The sequence below is a fragment of the Scyliorhinus canicula genome, chromosome 1, assembly GCF_902713615.1.
Source record: "Scyliorhinus canicula chromosome 1, sScyCan1.1, whole genome shotgun sequence".
NCBI classification, from domain to species: domain Eukaryota; kingdom Metazoa; phylum Chordata; class Chondrichthyes; order Carcharhiniformes; family Scyliorhinidae; genus Scyliorhinus; species Scyliorhinus canicula.
The window spans coordinates 66718863-66732443 of NC_052146.1; the positions used below are offsets into that span (position 1 = coordinate 66718863).

General features: G+C 44.9%; 1 protein-coding gene across 2 annotated transcripts in view; it reads right to left on the reverse strand.

Annotated features, from left to right (window-relative positions):
* Nucleotides 1-7601: 7601 nt before the first annotated feature.
* Nucleotides 7602-13581, reverse strand: part of LOC119963288 (ADP-ribose pyrophosphatase, mitochondrial-like) — a 36660-nt gene continuing 30680 nt past the window's right edge. For both annotated transcript variants that reach the window (XM_038792153.1, XM_038792161.1), the window contains exon 8: nucleotides 7602-13210. In XM_038792153.1, the coding sequence (XP_038648081.1) occupies nucleotides 13065-13210 (146 nt within the window). In that variant the 3' untranslated portion in view covers nucleotides 7602-13064. The remainder of the gene's footprint in view (nucleotides 13211-13581) is intronic.

Genomic DNA, 13581 nt, shown 5'->3' on the forward strand with positions numbered 1-13581 from the left:
ACAATGGGGTCTGTTACTCTAATGATAATCAGTCTGAGGGTTTATTACTCTAATTATAGTCAATCTGTGTGTTTATTACTCTTTTGATAATCTGACTGAGGGTTTATTACTCTAATGATAATCAGATTAAGGGTGTATTATTCTATTGATAATCAGTTTGTGGGTTTATTACTCTGGGAATCAGTTTGTGGGTTTATTACTCTGGGAATCAGTTTGTGGGTTTATTACTCTAATGATAATCAGTCTGATGGTTCATTACTCTGATGAAAATCTGAATGAGGGTTTATTATTCTAATGATAATCAGATTGAAGGTTTATTACTCTGGTGACAATCGGGCTGTTTATTACTCTAATGATAATCAGAGGGTTTCTTACGCCAATGATAATCGGTCTGTGGGTTTATTTTTTTAATATAAATTTAGAGTACCCAATTGTTTCCCCCTAATGTGGCCAACCCACCTAACCTGCACATCTTTGGGTGGTGGGGATGACACCCACACGGACATGGAAAGAATGAGCAAATTCCATACAGACAATGGCACAGGGCTGGGATTGAACCTGGGTCCTCAGTGCCGTAGGCAGCAGTGCTAACCACTGCACCACCATGTTGCCCAAATCTGTGGGTTTATTACTCCAATGATAATCAGTCTGAGGGTGTTTTACTCTAATAATAATATTATAAGAATCACTTATTGTCACGAGTAGGCTTCAATGAAGTTACTGTGAAACGCCCCTTAATAATAATCAGTCTGAGGATTTATTGCTCCAATCATAGTCAGATTGAGGGTTTATTACTCAAATGATATCAGATTGAGAGTTTATTACTCTAATAATAATTAGCCTGTGGGTTTATTACTCTAATGATCATAAGTCAGTGGGTCTATTACTCTAATAATCAGTTTGAGGTTTATTATTCTAATAATCAGTTTGAGGTTTTAATACTCTCATTATAAAAAGCCTGGTGGTTTATGACTCAAATGATAATCAGCCTGAAGTTTTACCACTCTAATGATAATCAGTCTGAGGGGCTATTACTCTAATGACAATCAGAAGATGTATTTACCAATGCTATCAGCCTGTGGGTTTATTACTCTAATGAAATCAGATTGAGGGTTTATTACTCTGTGGGTTTATTACTCTAATGGTCATATGTCTGTGGGTGTATTATTCCAATAATCAATCTGAGGGTTTATTATTCTAATAATCAGTTTTAGGATTTATTACTTTCACGAGGATGCAAAGTGAGGAGGATGCAAAGAGGCTGCAGGGTGACTTTGTGAATTGCGCTTTCACATAGCCGTCCGTCAGTCCAGAAGTAAAACACTCGAACACGTCAGTAACGAATATTCGTTTATTCACGGCCGGGACAAATCTCTAAGTAGTCGGGGAACCACCTTCGAGAAGTGCCAAAGTCCCAGAGTACGGACTGTCTCTTTATACAATCACAGCTTAGAGGTGGTCCCCTTAAATTCCTAAATACACCAATGATTTGGCAAGGATCCAGAACATGTACTTATATTGAATTATTATCCTAAGGTAGGGTGGTGACTATGACATAACTGCTGCTGCTAACGGTTTTTCTTATCCTATCTGTCCCTCAGGTCCAACTTCCTTATCTCCTTCCCTCTCGTGCTCCTGAGTCAGCTCTTTCACATTCCAATGTCCCTTGTCTCAGTTGACAAGGTTTTACACACTCATCTTTGCTGTCTCTGCATTAACAGATACAAAGTTCTGTTCTCATTTCATTCCCTTAACCCTTTAACATCCTTTTACTTGAGGGTCACAGATATATTTCAGAACCTTAATATTACATACAGACAGCAAGGTTATAACAAGACGATAAATGAAATCCACTTCCGCAACTTGGACAGATTGGCAGAGGAGGCAAATACTTGGCAAAGGCAATATAATACAGGAAGGCAGATTATTATCTGAATGGTGACAGTTTAGGAAAAGGGGAAATGCAACGAGACCTGGGTGCCATGGTGGAACAATCACTAAAGGTTGGCATGCAGATACAGCAGGCGGTGAGGAAAGCTAATGGCATGCTGGCTTTCATAGCTAGAGGATTTGAGTGTAGGAGTAGGGATGTCTTGCTGCAGTTATACAGGACTTTGGTGAGGCCACATCTTGAGTTATGTGTGCAGTTTCGGTCTCCGAATTTGAGGAAGGACATTTGTGTTATTGAGGGTGTCCAGCGAAGGTTCACCAGACTAATTCCCGGGATGGCAGGGTCACAGCCTAAGAATAAGGGGTAAGCCATTCAGGACTGAGATTAGGAAGAACATCCTTCTCTCTGAATAGACTCAATGGGCAAAATGGCCTACTTCTGCTCCTCTATCTTATGGTCTTATGATAATCAATTGTGGGATTGTTACTCCAATAATAATCAGACTGAGGGTTTATACTCTAATGATATCAGATTGAGGGTTTATTACTCTAATGATAAGACAGGGGTTTCTTACTCCACTGAGATTTAATCTGAGGGGTTATTACTCTAATGATATTCAATGAGGGTTTATTGCTCTAACAAGATTCAGTCTGAGGGTTTACTGCTTTACTGATCATCAATCTGAGGGTTTATTACAGTTAGGTTTATTACTCGAATGGGATCAGACTGAGGTCTATTAATCTAATGATAACCACACTGGGGTCTGTTCCTTGTTCCAGTCCTTCTCAGGCCCCCCTCCCACAATCTTTTTTTCCAGTACATCAACCATTGTATTTGTCGCTTTGTGCTCTCCTCCGGAACTGGAAAAATGAATCAATTTAGTTTGAATTTTCACCCTTCTATCACATTCTCCATCTCTGAAACTTCCCTTTCTTTATTTTTGTCTCCAGTTCTGGGGATAGACTGTCTACCAATATCTATTACAAGGCCATCAACTTCCATGGTTTCCCTGACTACATTTCCTCACACCGTGCTTCCTGTAAGGACTCCATTCCATTGTCCCAGTTTCTCCATCTCCATTGCATCTATTCTGATGATGCTACCTTTCTGCATGGAGATTCCACATTATCCTCCTTGTTCCAGAATGCGGATTTGCCCCAACTGTGATTGACAGGGTCCTCAACCATAACCCCCCATTTTCTGCAATACTTTCCTCACTCCTCCCTTCTTTCCCTTGTCCTCACTTTCCACCCTTAGCTTCAATATTCAAAGGATCGTTCCCCCGCCATTTCCAGCATGATTCCGCCAGCAAATACATCTTCCCATCTCTCCTTTGACAAAGAGTTATTGGACTCGAAACATTAGCTCTTTTCTCTCCCTACAGATGCTGCCAGACCTGCTGAGATTTTCCAGCATTTTCTCTTTCGTTTCAGATTCCAGCATCCGCAGTAATTTGCTTTTTTCCTATCCCTCCTGTCAGCATTCCAAAGGTACCCGTTACCTCTGTGACACTCTGATCTACTCCTCTAACAACTACAATACCTCACCTCTCCCCACCACACTTTCTCATGTAATCGCAGTAGATGTAACACCTGCCCCTTCACCTTATCGCCATCCAAAGCCCCAAACACTCCTTCCAAGTGAAGTAGCATTTTCATTGTACTTCTTTTTATTTAGCCGACTCTATTAGCTGCTCACAATGCAGTCTACTTGATTGATTTATTTGATTTGTCACACGTACCAAAGTACAGTGAAAGTATTTTTCTGCAGCCAAGGGAGCATACACAGTACGTACATAGTAGACACAAGAATAATCAACAGAGAACGTTGACAAATGGTACATCGACAAATAGTGATTGGTTACAGTGCGGAACAAGGGCCAACCAAAGCAAATACATGAGCAAGGGCAGCATAGAAACCAAAAGCAGATTGGGTGACTGATCAGTTCGCAAGCATAACCCTGACACCTTCCAGTCACTTTCCATTTCATCACCTTGCTCACATTTCTGTCCTTGGCCTGCTACAATATTCCAGTAAAGCCCAACGCAAGTTAGAGGAACAGCACCCCATCTTCCGCTTCGGCACTTTACAGCCTTTTGGATCCAACATTTGAGTTCAACAACATCAGGCTCATGAACACTTTTGATTCCCCCCCCCCAGTTTGTTTTCGTTTCCCAACAGCTGACCTTTACTCTCCTATTAACACTTGCTCTGGATCAATGCTTTATTTTTTTATGACCATCATATCCACTCCCTTTGCCTTTTGTTCCATGGCATGATTGGTATTTAATATTTCCTGCACTCTAACCTACATCTGACCGTCTCTTTTGTTCCATCTGACCCTCGCCCCTTTTTTAACCGTTTCCTTCACACAGATACTGCTGGACCAGCTGAATGTTTCCAATACTTAAAAAAAATTTATATTCAGACTGGGATTTGTTACTGTAAAGATATTTAGGCTGAGGGTCTGGTACTGGAATGATAAACTGTTTTCTTCATTCTTTCATGGGCACTTGAACATCACTGGCTAGGCCAGTAATAGATTTAGATTTATTGTCACGTGTCCGGAGGTACAGTGAAAAGTATTTTTCTGTACTTCGCTGAAAAGTACAGCGAAGGAGGTTGAGGGGCGACCTGATCGAGGTCTACAAAATTATGAGGGGCATAGACAGAGTGGATAATCAGGGACTTTTTCCCAGGGAAGTGGGGTCACTTACTAGTGGGCATAGGTTTAAGGTGCGAGGGGCAGGGTTTAGAGGAGATGTACGAGGCAAGTTTTTTTACTCAGAGGGTAGTGGGTGCCTGGAACTCGCTGCCGGAGGTGGTGGTGGAAGCAGGGACGATAGTGATGTTTAAGGGGCATCTTGACAAATACATGAATAGGATGGGAATAGAGGGATATGGACCCCGGAAGTGTAGAAGATTTTTGTTTAGACGGGCAGCATGGTCGGCGCAGGCTTGGAGGGCCTGTTCCTGTGCTGTACTTTTCTTTGTTCTTTGTTCTATTGTTCTGTGTACACTCCAACCAGATCATACCACACATGAAAAACAAAATTGTCCCTCCCAGGGCTGGTTTAGTTCAGTGGGCTAGACAGCTGGTTTGTAATGCAGAACAAGATGAGAAGCGCAGGTTCAATTCCCGTACCAGCGTACCCAAACAGACGCCGGAATGTGACGACTAGGGGCTTTTCACAGTAACTTCAGACTTGTGACAATAAAAGATTATTAGTATTATTATTAAATTGCCTTTCAGAAGGTGGTGGTGAGCCACAGCCTTGAACTGCTGCAGTCCATGTGGTTCACCCACAGTGCTGTTAGGAAGTGAGTTCCAGGATTTTCACCACTGATAGTGGAGGAAAGGCAATGTATTTTCCAAGTCAGGATGCTGAGTACTTGGGGGTGAACTATCTGCTGGTGGCATTCCCCTGCGTCTGCTTCCCTTGTTCTTCTAGGTGGTAGAGGTTGTGGGTTTGGAAGTTGCTGTCAAAAGAACCTTGGCGAGTTGCTGCAGTGCATCTTGTGGTGTATCTGGCTGCCACTGTGCACTGCTGGTGAGTGAATCTTCAGAATCAACCATAAAGAACGATGTTGGACAGTGAATACAGTAGACTAAATTGAAAGTAAATTGTTGCTTCATCTGGAAAGAGTGTTTGGGGCTTTGGACAATGAGGAGGGAGGAAGTAAAGGGGTGAGTGTTCTACCTTCTGTGATTGCATGGGAAGGTGCCGTGGGAAGAGGAGGACATATTGGTGATGATAGGGGACCAAAGTGTCATGGCGGGAACATCACCATTGGAATGCTGGCAGTGGAGGAAAGGGAAGGCAGTTGCGTAGTGGTATTGTTACTGGACTAGCACTCCAAAGACCCAGTGTAATGTTCTGGGAATCTGCATTCAAATCCCACCACGGGATTCAATGATGACGCTGAAACCATTGTTGATTGTTGTTAAAAACCCATCTGGTTCACAAATAACCTGTAGAGAAGGAAATCTGCCATCCTTACCCGGTCTGGCCTACATGTGACTCCAGACTCACAGCAATGTGGTTGACTTTTAACTGCCATCTGCAATGGCCTAGAAAGCACTCAGTTCAAGGGCAATTAGGAATAGACAATGAATGCTGGGGGCAGCACGGTGGCACAGTGGTTAGCATTGCTGCCTACTGCGCTGAGGACCCGGGTTCGAATCCCGGCCCTGGGTCGCTGTCTGTGTGGAGTTTGCACATTCTCCCCGTGTCTGCGTGGGTTTCACCCCCACAACCCAAAGATATGCAGGATAGGTAGATTGGCCACACTAAATTGCCCCTTAATTGGAAAAATAATTGGGTACTCTAAAATTTAAAAAAAAGACAATGAATGCTGGCCCACATTCCATAAAATAATACAAACAAATGTTTCCTGAGGAGCTAGCACCCAACACACATTTCTTTATCCAATAGCTGGATTTTGCCTCCTGACAGTCATGTACTTATATTCTGAATCACATTCCCATAACTATTTATCTTCACACTCAAGCCAGAGGCTTAATTGTCCTGTCATCTGCCTGGATTACTCAGTAAATAATGAATGCACGTGTGCAAATTGGACACCAATTGGTTTCCCCGACTGATACATCTACAGTTTGGCTGTTGTACTGTGGGGTGTTTACATCTTTAGTGCAATCTTCCTGGGAGTTCAATGAGTGAAAGGGGTGAGGGTGGCATGGTAGCACAGTGGTTAGCACTGTTGCTTCACAGGTTCGATTTCCGGCTTGGGTCACTGTCCGTGCGGAGTCTGCACGCTCTCCCTGTGTCTGCGTGGGTTTCCTCCGGGTGCTCCGGTTTCCTCTCACAAGTTCCGAAAGATGTGCATTTAGGTCAATTGGACATTCTGAATTATCCCTCAGTGTACCCGAACAGGCGACAGAATGTGGCGACTAGGGGATTTTCACAGTAACTTCATTACAGTGTTAATGTAAGCCTACTTGTGACACTAATCACGATTGTAAAACGAAAACCATGATGACTACCTCCATATCTCCTATACCCTCACTTTGCTGTGTATTATTTTTGTCTGCTTCTTTTGACTCAATTAATTATTAACAAATCTGCTGGTAGTTTAGATTGTGCAAAGTGATCTTGGAGTCTACTTCCTGCCCTGTGAATTCATGGGCATCAATGTGAGGAAAACATGATGGTAGGTTTCATTTTGCATCTTACTTATAGAAATTGTATTCGAGTCATTTGCCTTTTGAATGATTCCAATTCGCCTTCCCACAATGTTTCTCGCTCTCTTTCTCTCACACACACACACTATCAATGGAAAACAAAGTGGAGCAGTGATGCACAATCAATGGACACGAACCGTAGGTGAAGTCCGAAATGAAAGGCTTTAATTAGCAAGAAGTGAGCCTGGCAGCAGACGTACAGGAAAATGGCTGGCTGCCGGGGAACACGCGTTCTTATACCCCGCCTCGTAGGCGGAGCTACCTTCCTCTTAGCCAATAGGGATAAAAGGCACACGATACCTGGGCCAATGGGCAGCGAGTCCTCTGCACCAATGGCAGCTCACACTCCCAGGTACCGTAATACCCCTAGTCATACTACCACAAGCAGAAACTCTGGATGATTTTCCCCTTTCGGGTCCAGGAATATTGTGTACAATTTCTTTCACCACAAAGTCATCTGTAAGCCCTAGCCCACGCTGAAACAGAATAATCAGAGACAGAATGGCAAAGAATGTATAACTTCCGTTTAATGCATAGCCTGGTTACATTATGGAAACGTGACTAATTCCTGGTGTTAGCATATATTTCCAAGGTGTGCAGGACACAGCCATGATTTCAACATTTAATCTAATCTACAAGGCACTACGGTTTACAAATGGATCGATGATAAACCAGGCTCAGCTCCTCACAGCTTCTATATTATGGTAGACTTGTGGTTATCCAGTTTGTTTGTGCCTCAAGTTTGCACGTCATGCAGTGGTTACAGTATCTGCACACTAGCAGATACTAAGCCCAGGCTGCCAATCCTCCAGGAGGAATCTAGGGGTCACCAGGAATTAAAGATTAATCTCCAGGACGCTATGTCAGTAACCTGGGAGGAAGGAGGTTGAGGGGGGAATTCATGGAGGCATTAAAAGAAATTCCTACATGACTTCCAGTGGTAGGTTGTAGAGCGAGGTCGCACACAAAATAGCTCCTGCCTGAGTCTTCGTTTTTTGGTCTTTTTATTTAATTTATTTATTTTTAGAAATTTAAAGTACCCAATTCTTTTTTCCAATGAAGGGGCAATTTAGTGTGGCCAATCCACCTACCCTTCACATCTTTTGATTGTGGGGGTGAGACCCACGCAGACAAGGGGAGAATGTGCAAACTCCGCACGGACAGTGACCTGGGGCTGGGATCAAACCCGAGTCCTTGGTGCAGTGAGGCAGCGTGCTAACCACTACGCCACAATGCCGCCCTTTCTGGTCCTTTATGCCCAGTCCCAGGGGGGAAATTTGTGGGTAGACCCAGCCCATCTAACGGTTCTTTGTGAGGGTGAGAATGTGAAGCAAGGGTTAATAGCTAGAACAATCCAAACTTAATGGGACACATTAGTGGAAAGTTACTAATAAGGGAGTTATTATTGAATTTGTGAGCCGACTCATGACAGTAAGCCAAATAGCCTTGAGAAACAAGGAAGATGGCTGGATGACGGAATATGAAATGTGGGAGCCATTGATAAAGTGGCCGAACACCTGTTGTTTTGCTAAAATTGCTATATGCTCAAGTGCCAATAGATAACCTCAATGTCTGTAAAATCATGTATTGAAAACATGGCATAACAAGTTAATCATGTATTAGATCTTTGGTAAAAACATTTGTAATGGGGGCAAGCTCAAGTGAATGTAAGGGACAGCCCCTTAAAAAACCATATAAAGATAGGATGTTTTGAGTAAAACTTTGGCACTCTCCCACAGGTGTTTCTTTGGAATACCTAGAGGGCTGCCCAATAAAGAATATTCTAAAGTACGAACATGTTCGAGACTGTTTCCTCCGGACTGATAGATAAGTGAATTAGAGACGCATTCACAAGGGGGGTGTCACAGATCGCAAAAAAGACAGTTGGAAAGAAGGGTACAAGTGTTAGCCCTTCAGAGGAGTCGGGGAAGGTGGGAGCAAAGATAGCGGAGGCAAGTTCAGCAGGTGGGGCTGCACCTATTACAGTGGATAAGCTGATGGAGGTAATTGCAGCAGTTTTTGAGAAAGGGAGACATGGGAAAGACCTCAGAGATGGTGCGGGAGCATGGATATGAAGTGAAGGGGGTGGAGGAGACCTGAGCTGTTGGTGCTGGAGGACAGGAACAAGGGCTTGAGGACTAAGGTTGAGAATCTGGAGAACAGGTCACTGAAACAGAACCTCAGGATCTTTGGGTTGCACCGAGTACTTTGCCAAGAGGCCCCTGAATGGAGTAGTCACGTGGGATGTTAGGGATTTGGGGGGCCCAGTGAAACGAGTGAGAGTTTTCTCTCATTTGAAGAATTTAAGGGCCAATGTGGTGCTTTTGCAGTAGACCCACCTGCAGGGATCAGACTAGGCTTCGGAAGGGCTGGGTGAGCCACGTGTTCCACTCGGGATTTGATAGCTGGATCCGAGGGATGGCAATCTTAATTAACAAAAGTGTCTGGTTCCAGGCAGATAGGGCATGGCAAAACAGGGAGGCAGACAGGGCGTGGCAAATCAGGGAGGCAGACAGGGCGTGGCAAATCAGGGAGGCAGATAGGGCGTGGCAAATCAGGGAGGCAGATAGGGCGTGGCAAATCAGGGAGGTAGGTACGTAATAGTCACTGGGATGCTGGAAGGTAAGTTGGTGGTGGTGGTGAATGTGTACACTCCAAATTGGGATGATGTAGCCTTTATGAAGAGGTCATTGGACGCAATACCAGAGTTGGACAGGCACTAGTTGATCTTGGGGGGATCTGAACTGTATTCTGAATCCAAAATTAAATTAGTCTAAGCCGTTTGGTCCTTTCAGGGGTAGCAACGGTACTGATAACATTTATGAAGGAGATGGGAGGGGGCAAAACCATGGATGTTTATGCATCCTGGGGCTAGGGAATTCTCCTTTTTCTCCCCAGTACATAAAGTATATTTGCAGATCATATGTTTAAACCTGCGAGGCTGGAAGCCACTTTCGGGGGGTGGGAGGGGTAGGGGTTGGAGAGAATGGGTGATCTGTTCCTGGAGGGCAGGTTTGCCAGCTTTGAGGAACTGTCGGAGAAGTTTGGGCTCTTGCGATCTGACTCGTTCCGATATTTACAGGTTCGCAATTTTGCGAAACAGATTTTCCCGACATTCCCGGTGGTGTCGCCAGCCTTGTTAATGGAGAAGGCTCTGACTCGCAGGGTCGGATGATAGACAAATTATGTCGGGGGAATCAGTAGCTTCGGAGGGGGCTAAGGCCCAGTGGGAGGAGGCGGTGTGGCCTGTGTTGGGTGATGAGGTGTGGAGTAAGGCCCTGCGGAGAGTAAACTCCATGTCATCGTGTTTGAGGCTTTGCTTAATAAAACCTAAAGTGGTACAAAGGGCTCACCTGACTAGGTCCAGGATGAGTCAGTTCTTTGCAGGGGTAGAGGACAAGAGCGAGCGCTGTGCAGGGGTCCGGCCAAACAAGTGCATATGTCCTGGTCGTATCCCAAGCTTCTGGGTTTCCGGGTCTCCTTCTTTAGCACCGTGTCGGTGATTCTGAAAATTGAGCTGGAGCCCAATCCCTAAAGGGCTATATTTGGGGGTTTCAGACACGCCAGAGCTGCAGTCGGGCCTGAAGGCCGATATCCTGGCTTTAGCCTCGATGATTGCCCGGAGGCGAGTGCTGATGTGGTGGAGGTCAGCTTCTCCACCCAGTGCCTCAGTGTGGCTGGGAGATCTGATGGAGTTCCTATATCTTGAGAAAGTCAAGTACACCGTGAGGGGAGCAATTTAGGGGTTTTACCAAAGATGGAAGCCGTTAATTGTGTATTTCAAAGAGCTGATCACCGTCAATTGCTGAAAGATGGGGGGGGGGAGAGTAAGGGGGAGGGGCTCGGTGTTTCTTGGAGTGGTGTGGTCGGTGGGATTGGGGGGTTGTTATGCTGATCGGTTGTTTTGTTTTTGTATTATGTATAAAATGAAAATAGTTGCATTCAAATATATTTTTCCAACATTTCTACAACACTTTTAGTCCAAAGATGTGCAGGTTAGGTGGATTGGCCATGCTAAACTGCTGCTTAGTGTCCAAAGGTGAAGTGGAGTTACAGTTATACGGCATGGAGTGGGCCTGGCTAAACCCCAAGCTGCTTAACCTTTTTAAACAAAGACGAGGAGTGGGGAAAATCAGAGGCCAGCTCTCCTGGAAGAGCTCATGAGCACCTGATTCTGCAACAGCAAGAGGCTTGGGAGAGCAGGGCTCTCTCCCTCCTCCTTCCCTGGGGGCTGCCTCCTCAGCCAGTGTACAGCACACCGGAGATTAGACTTACTAAAGGTGACAAAAGTAGTGCTTAAAATCTCAAATGATGTTTCGTGGACTGTAGCAGCAATTTGATTGGAGTCCTGAATAATCCAGAGAACTGAGAGACTCCCTCGCCAGTCCTGTTTAATGTAGAGACATCCATACATTGTAAATTCTAAGTATTTTTATCTTCATATTTAATTGTGGTGCACAGACTCAGTTTCCTCAGCTCCATGTTTGACCTCCCTTTCATTTGCTGCTTATATTGTCCAGGAAATGACATATGCCGCAGAGTAACACTACCACCTGTTGACAGATAATGCAAAGTGCACATGCCTGAAAATACCCTCATACAGCAGAATGAGTACCAGGGGAGAATACCGTTTGGGAGATGAAGAAAAAAGGCCGCTGTCTAACTAATTCGCCATCTCCCAACCTGGTTAGACTGATAAAGGGGTTGTTGGCAAATCATAGTGATCAATAATCACACAGCACTGTGAGTGTACCGAACACCACCTGAACTATAGCAGTTCAAGAAGACAGCTCACCACCCCCGGGAGGGAAATTAGGGGTGGGCAATAAATGCTGGCCTAGCCAGTGCACCATATCCTGTGAAAGAATAAACTTTAAAATTCTCTGACAAGGATAACTATTGGAGATTTGGTAGATGTATCTTGAACCATAAGGGGGTTGGACAGAGTAGACGAAGAGAGACTGTTCCCATTGCTGAAAGGGTTTAAAACGAGAGAGCACGAACTTACAGTAATTGGCAAAAGAAGCAATGGAGACATGAGGAGGGGCGATTTCACGCAGCGAGTGGTTAAGATCTGAATATACTGCCTGAGAGCGTGGTGGAGACAGGTTCAATTGAGGCATTCAAGAGATTATTTGAAAAGGAAGAATGTACAAGGTTCCAGGGAAAAGGCGGGGGAGTGGCACTCGATGAATTGCTCAGTTGGAGAGCTGGTGCACACACGATGGGCTGAAATGCCTCCTTCTGTGCTGTGATTCTGAGAGATTCCAGGACTAAAACAGACATGAGACAAAGAAAACCCCCAATGGCGGACAGCTTTCAGAACCATAGCTACCAAATTACCTGAACTACACTCCACTCACCACAGCAGCATTCTCTGTGTACGATGGGGGTTTGGATGCTGATGGAAATAACACATGTGGAGCCTGAACTTGGAATAGGGCTTCATAAGCAGTCAGCAAGTGTTGGTGCTATATCTCAGAGCTCCAGTGTACTCAGTTGTGAAGGGCTTGGAACACTAACCTGATCACCCGATTTCAACCATGACACATTCCTGGAAGACTTTAAATAGCGGGGAGAGCAGCTCTCGACAGGACAAGCAGAAATATGCTGGGGAAATGACAGTTACAAATACCTTGTCACGCCCGAGCAGGGTCGTGCACAGGCTGTGGTTGGCATGGAGACATCTGTTCGATCCTCTCGAGGGTGGTGGAGACAATGGTTGGGGAAACAAGGGGAAGGAGCCATCGTCTTCAGAATGCAGAGGCTAAAAACCAGCTCAATGCCATTCCAAAGTGCAGCTTAAATTAAAGCTTCTCTCTCAATGCCATTGGATTTTTCTCCAAGTACTGTAGTGATCATCTGATTGAGCTGGGATTTCAAAAGGGATAACATCTAACATCATGAATGGCGGTCTTGGCATGTCCTGCTGTCATTGGCTCTCATGGGATGGGAAATGTTCTGTGAGCTTTACCAGTGGGCGTTCCTCATCTGTGCTACCTGGTGAATCAGTGTTGTGTGGCTGGCATACAGTTTCTGCCGCTGGTTGATGTCCATCCATTTCACTGCACCCGCATCGTCCCCCGCTTGAAGATTCAGCTTTCCCACACTGTCGCCTGGAGCAAGAGAGCAGCAGAACTCAGCAAAAGACCTGGAGAGTTGTATTGTTTGGGATAGGAGAGGTGGGAAAGGTATAGCACACAGGAGGGGCAAAGAAAGAGGGACAGGTGCCATTCTGATAGATTTGATCACAATTCAAACCTGAAGATTGGACCATTCGACAAGAAGTTAGAAAGAGAGCGAACCACCCATCACCAGAGGAAATATTCCTCAGTGAGAGTCACCACCACCAGGAGAAAGATAGGGCAGAAAATTAACAAAGTTTAAATACACAATACATCCAACAATACCAGGCCAGGGTATTGTTTTTCCAGGACCGTCCCAGAATTTGGTTTCTGGCCCTTGTCTTGAGCTTCTGGGGACACCA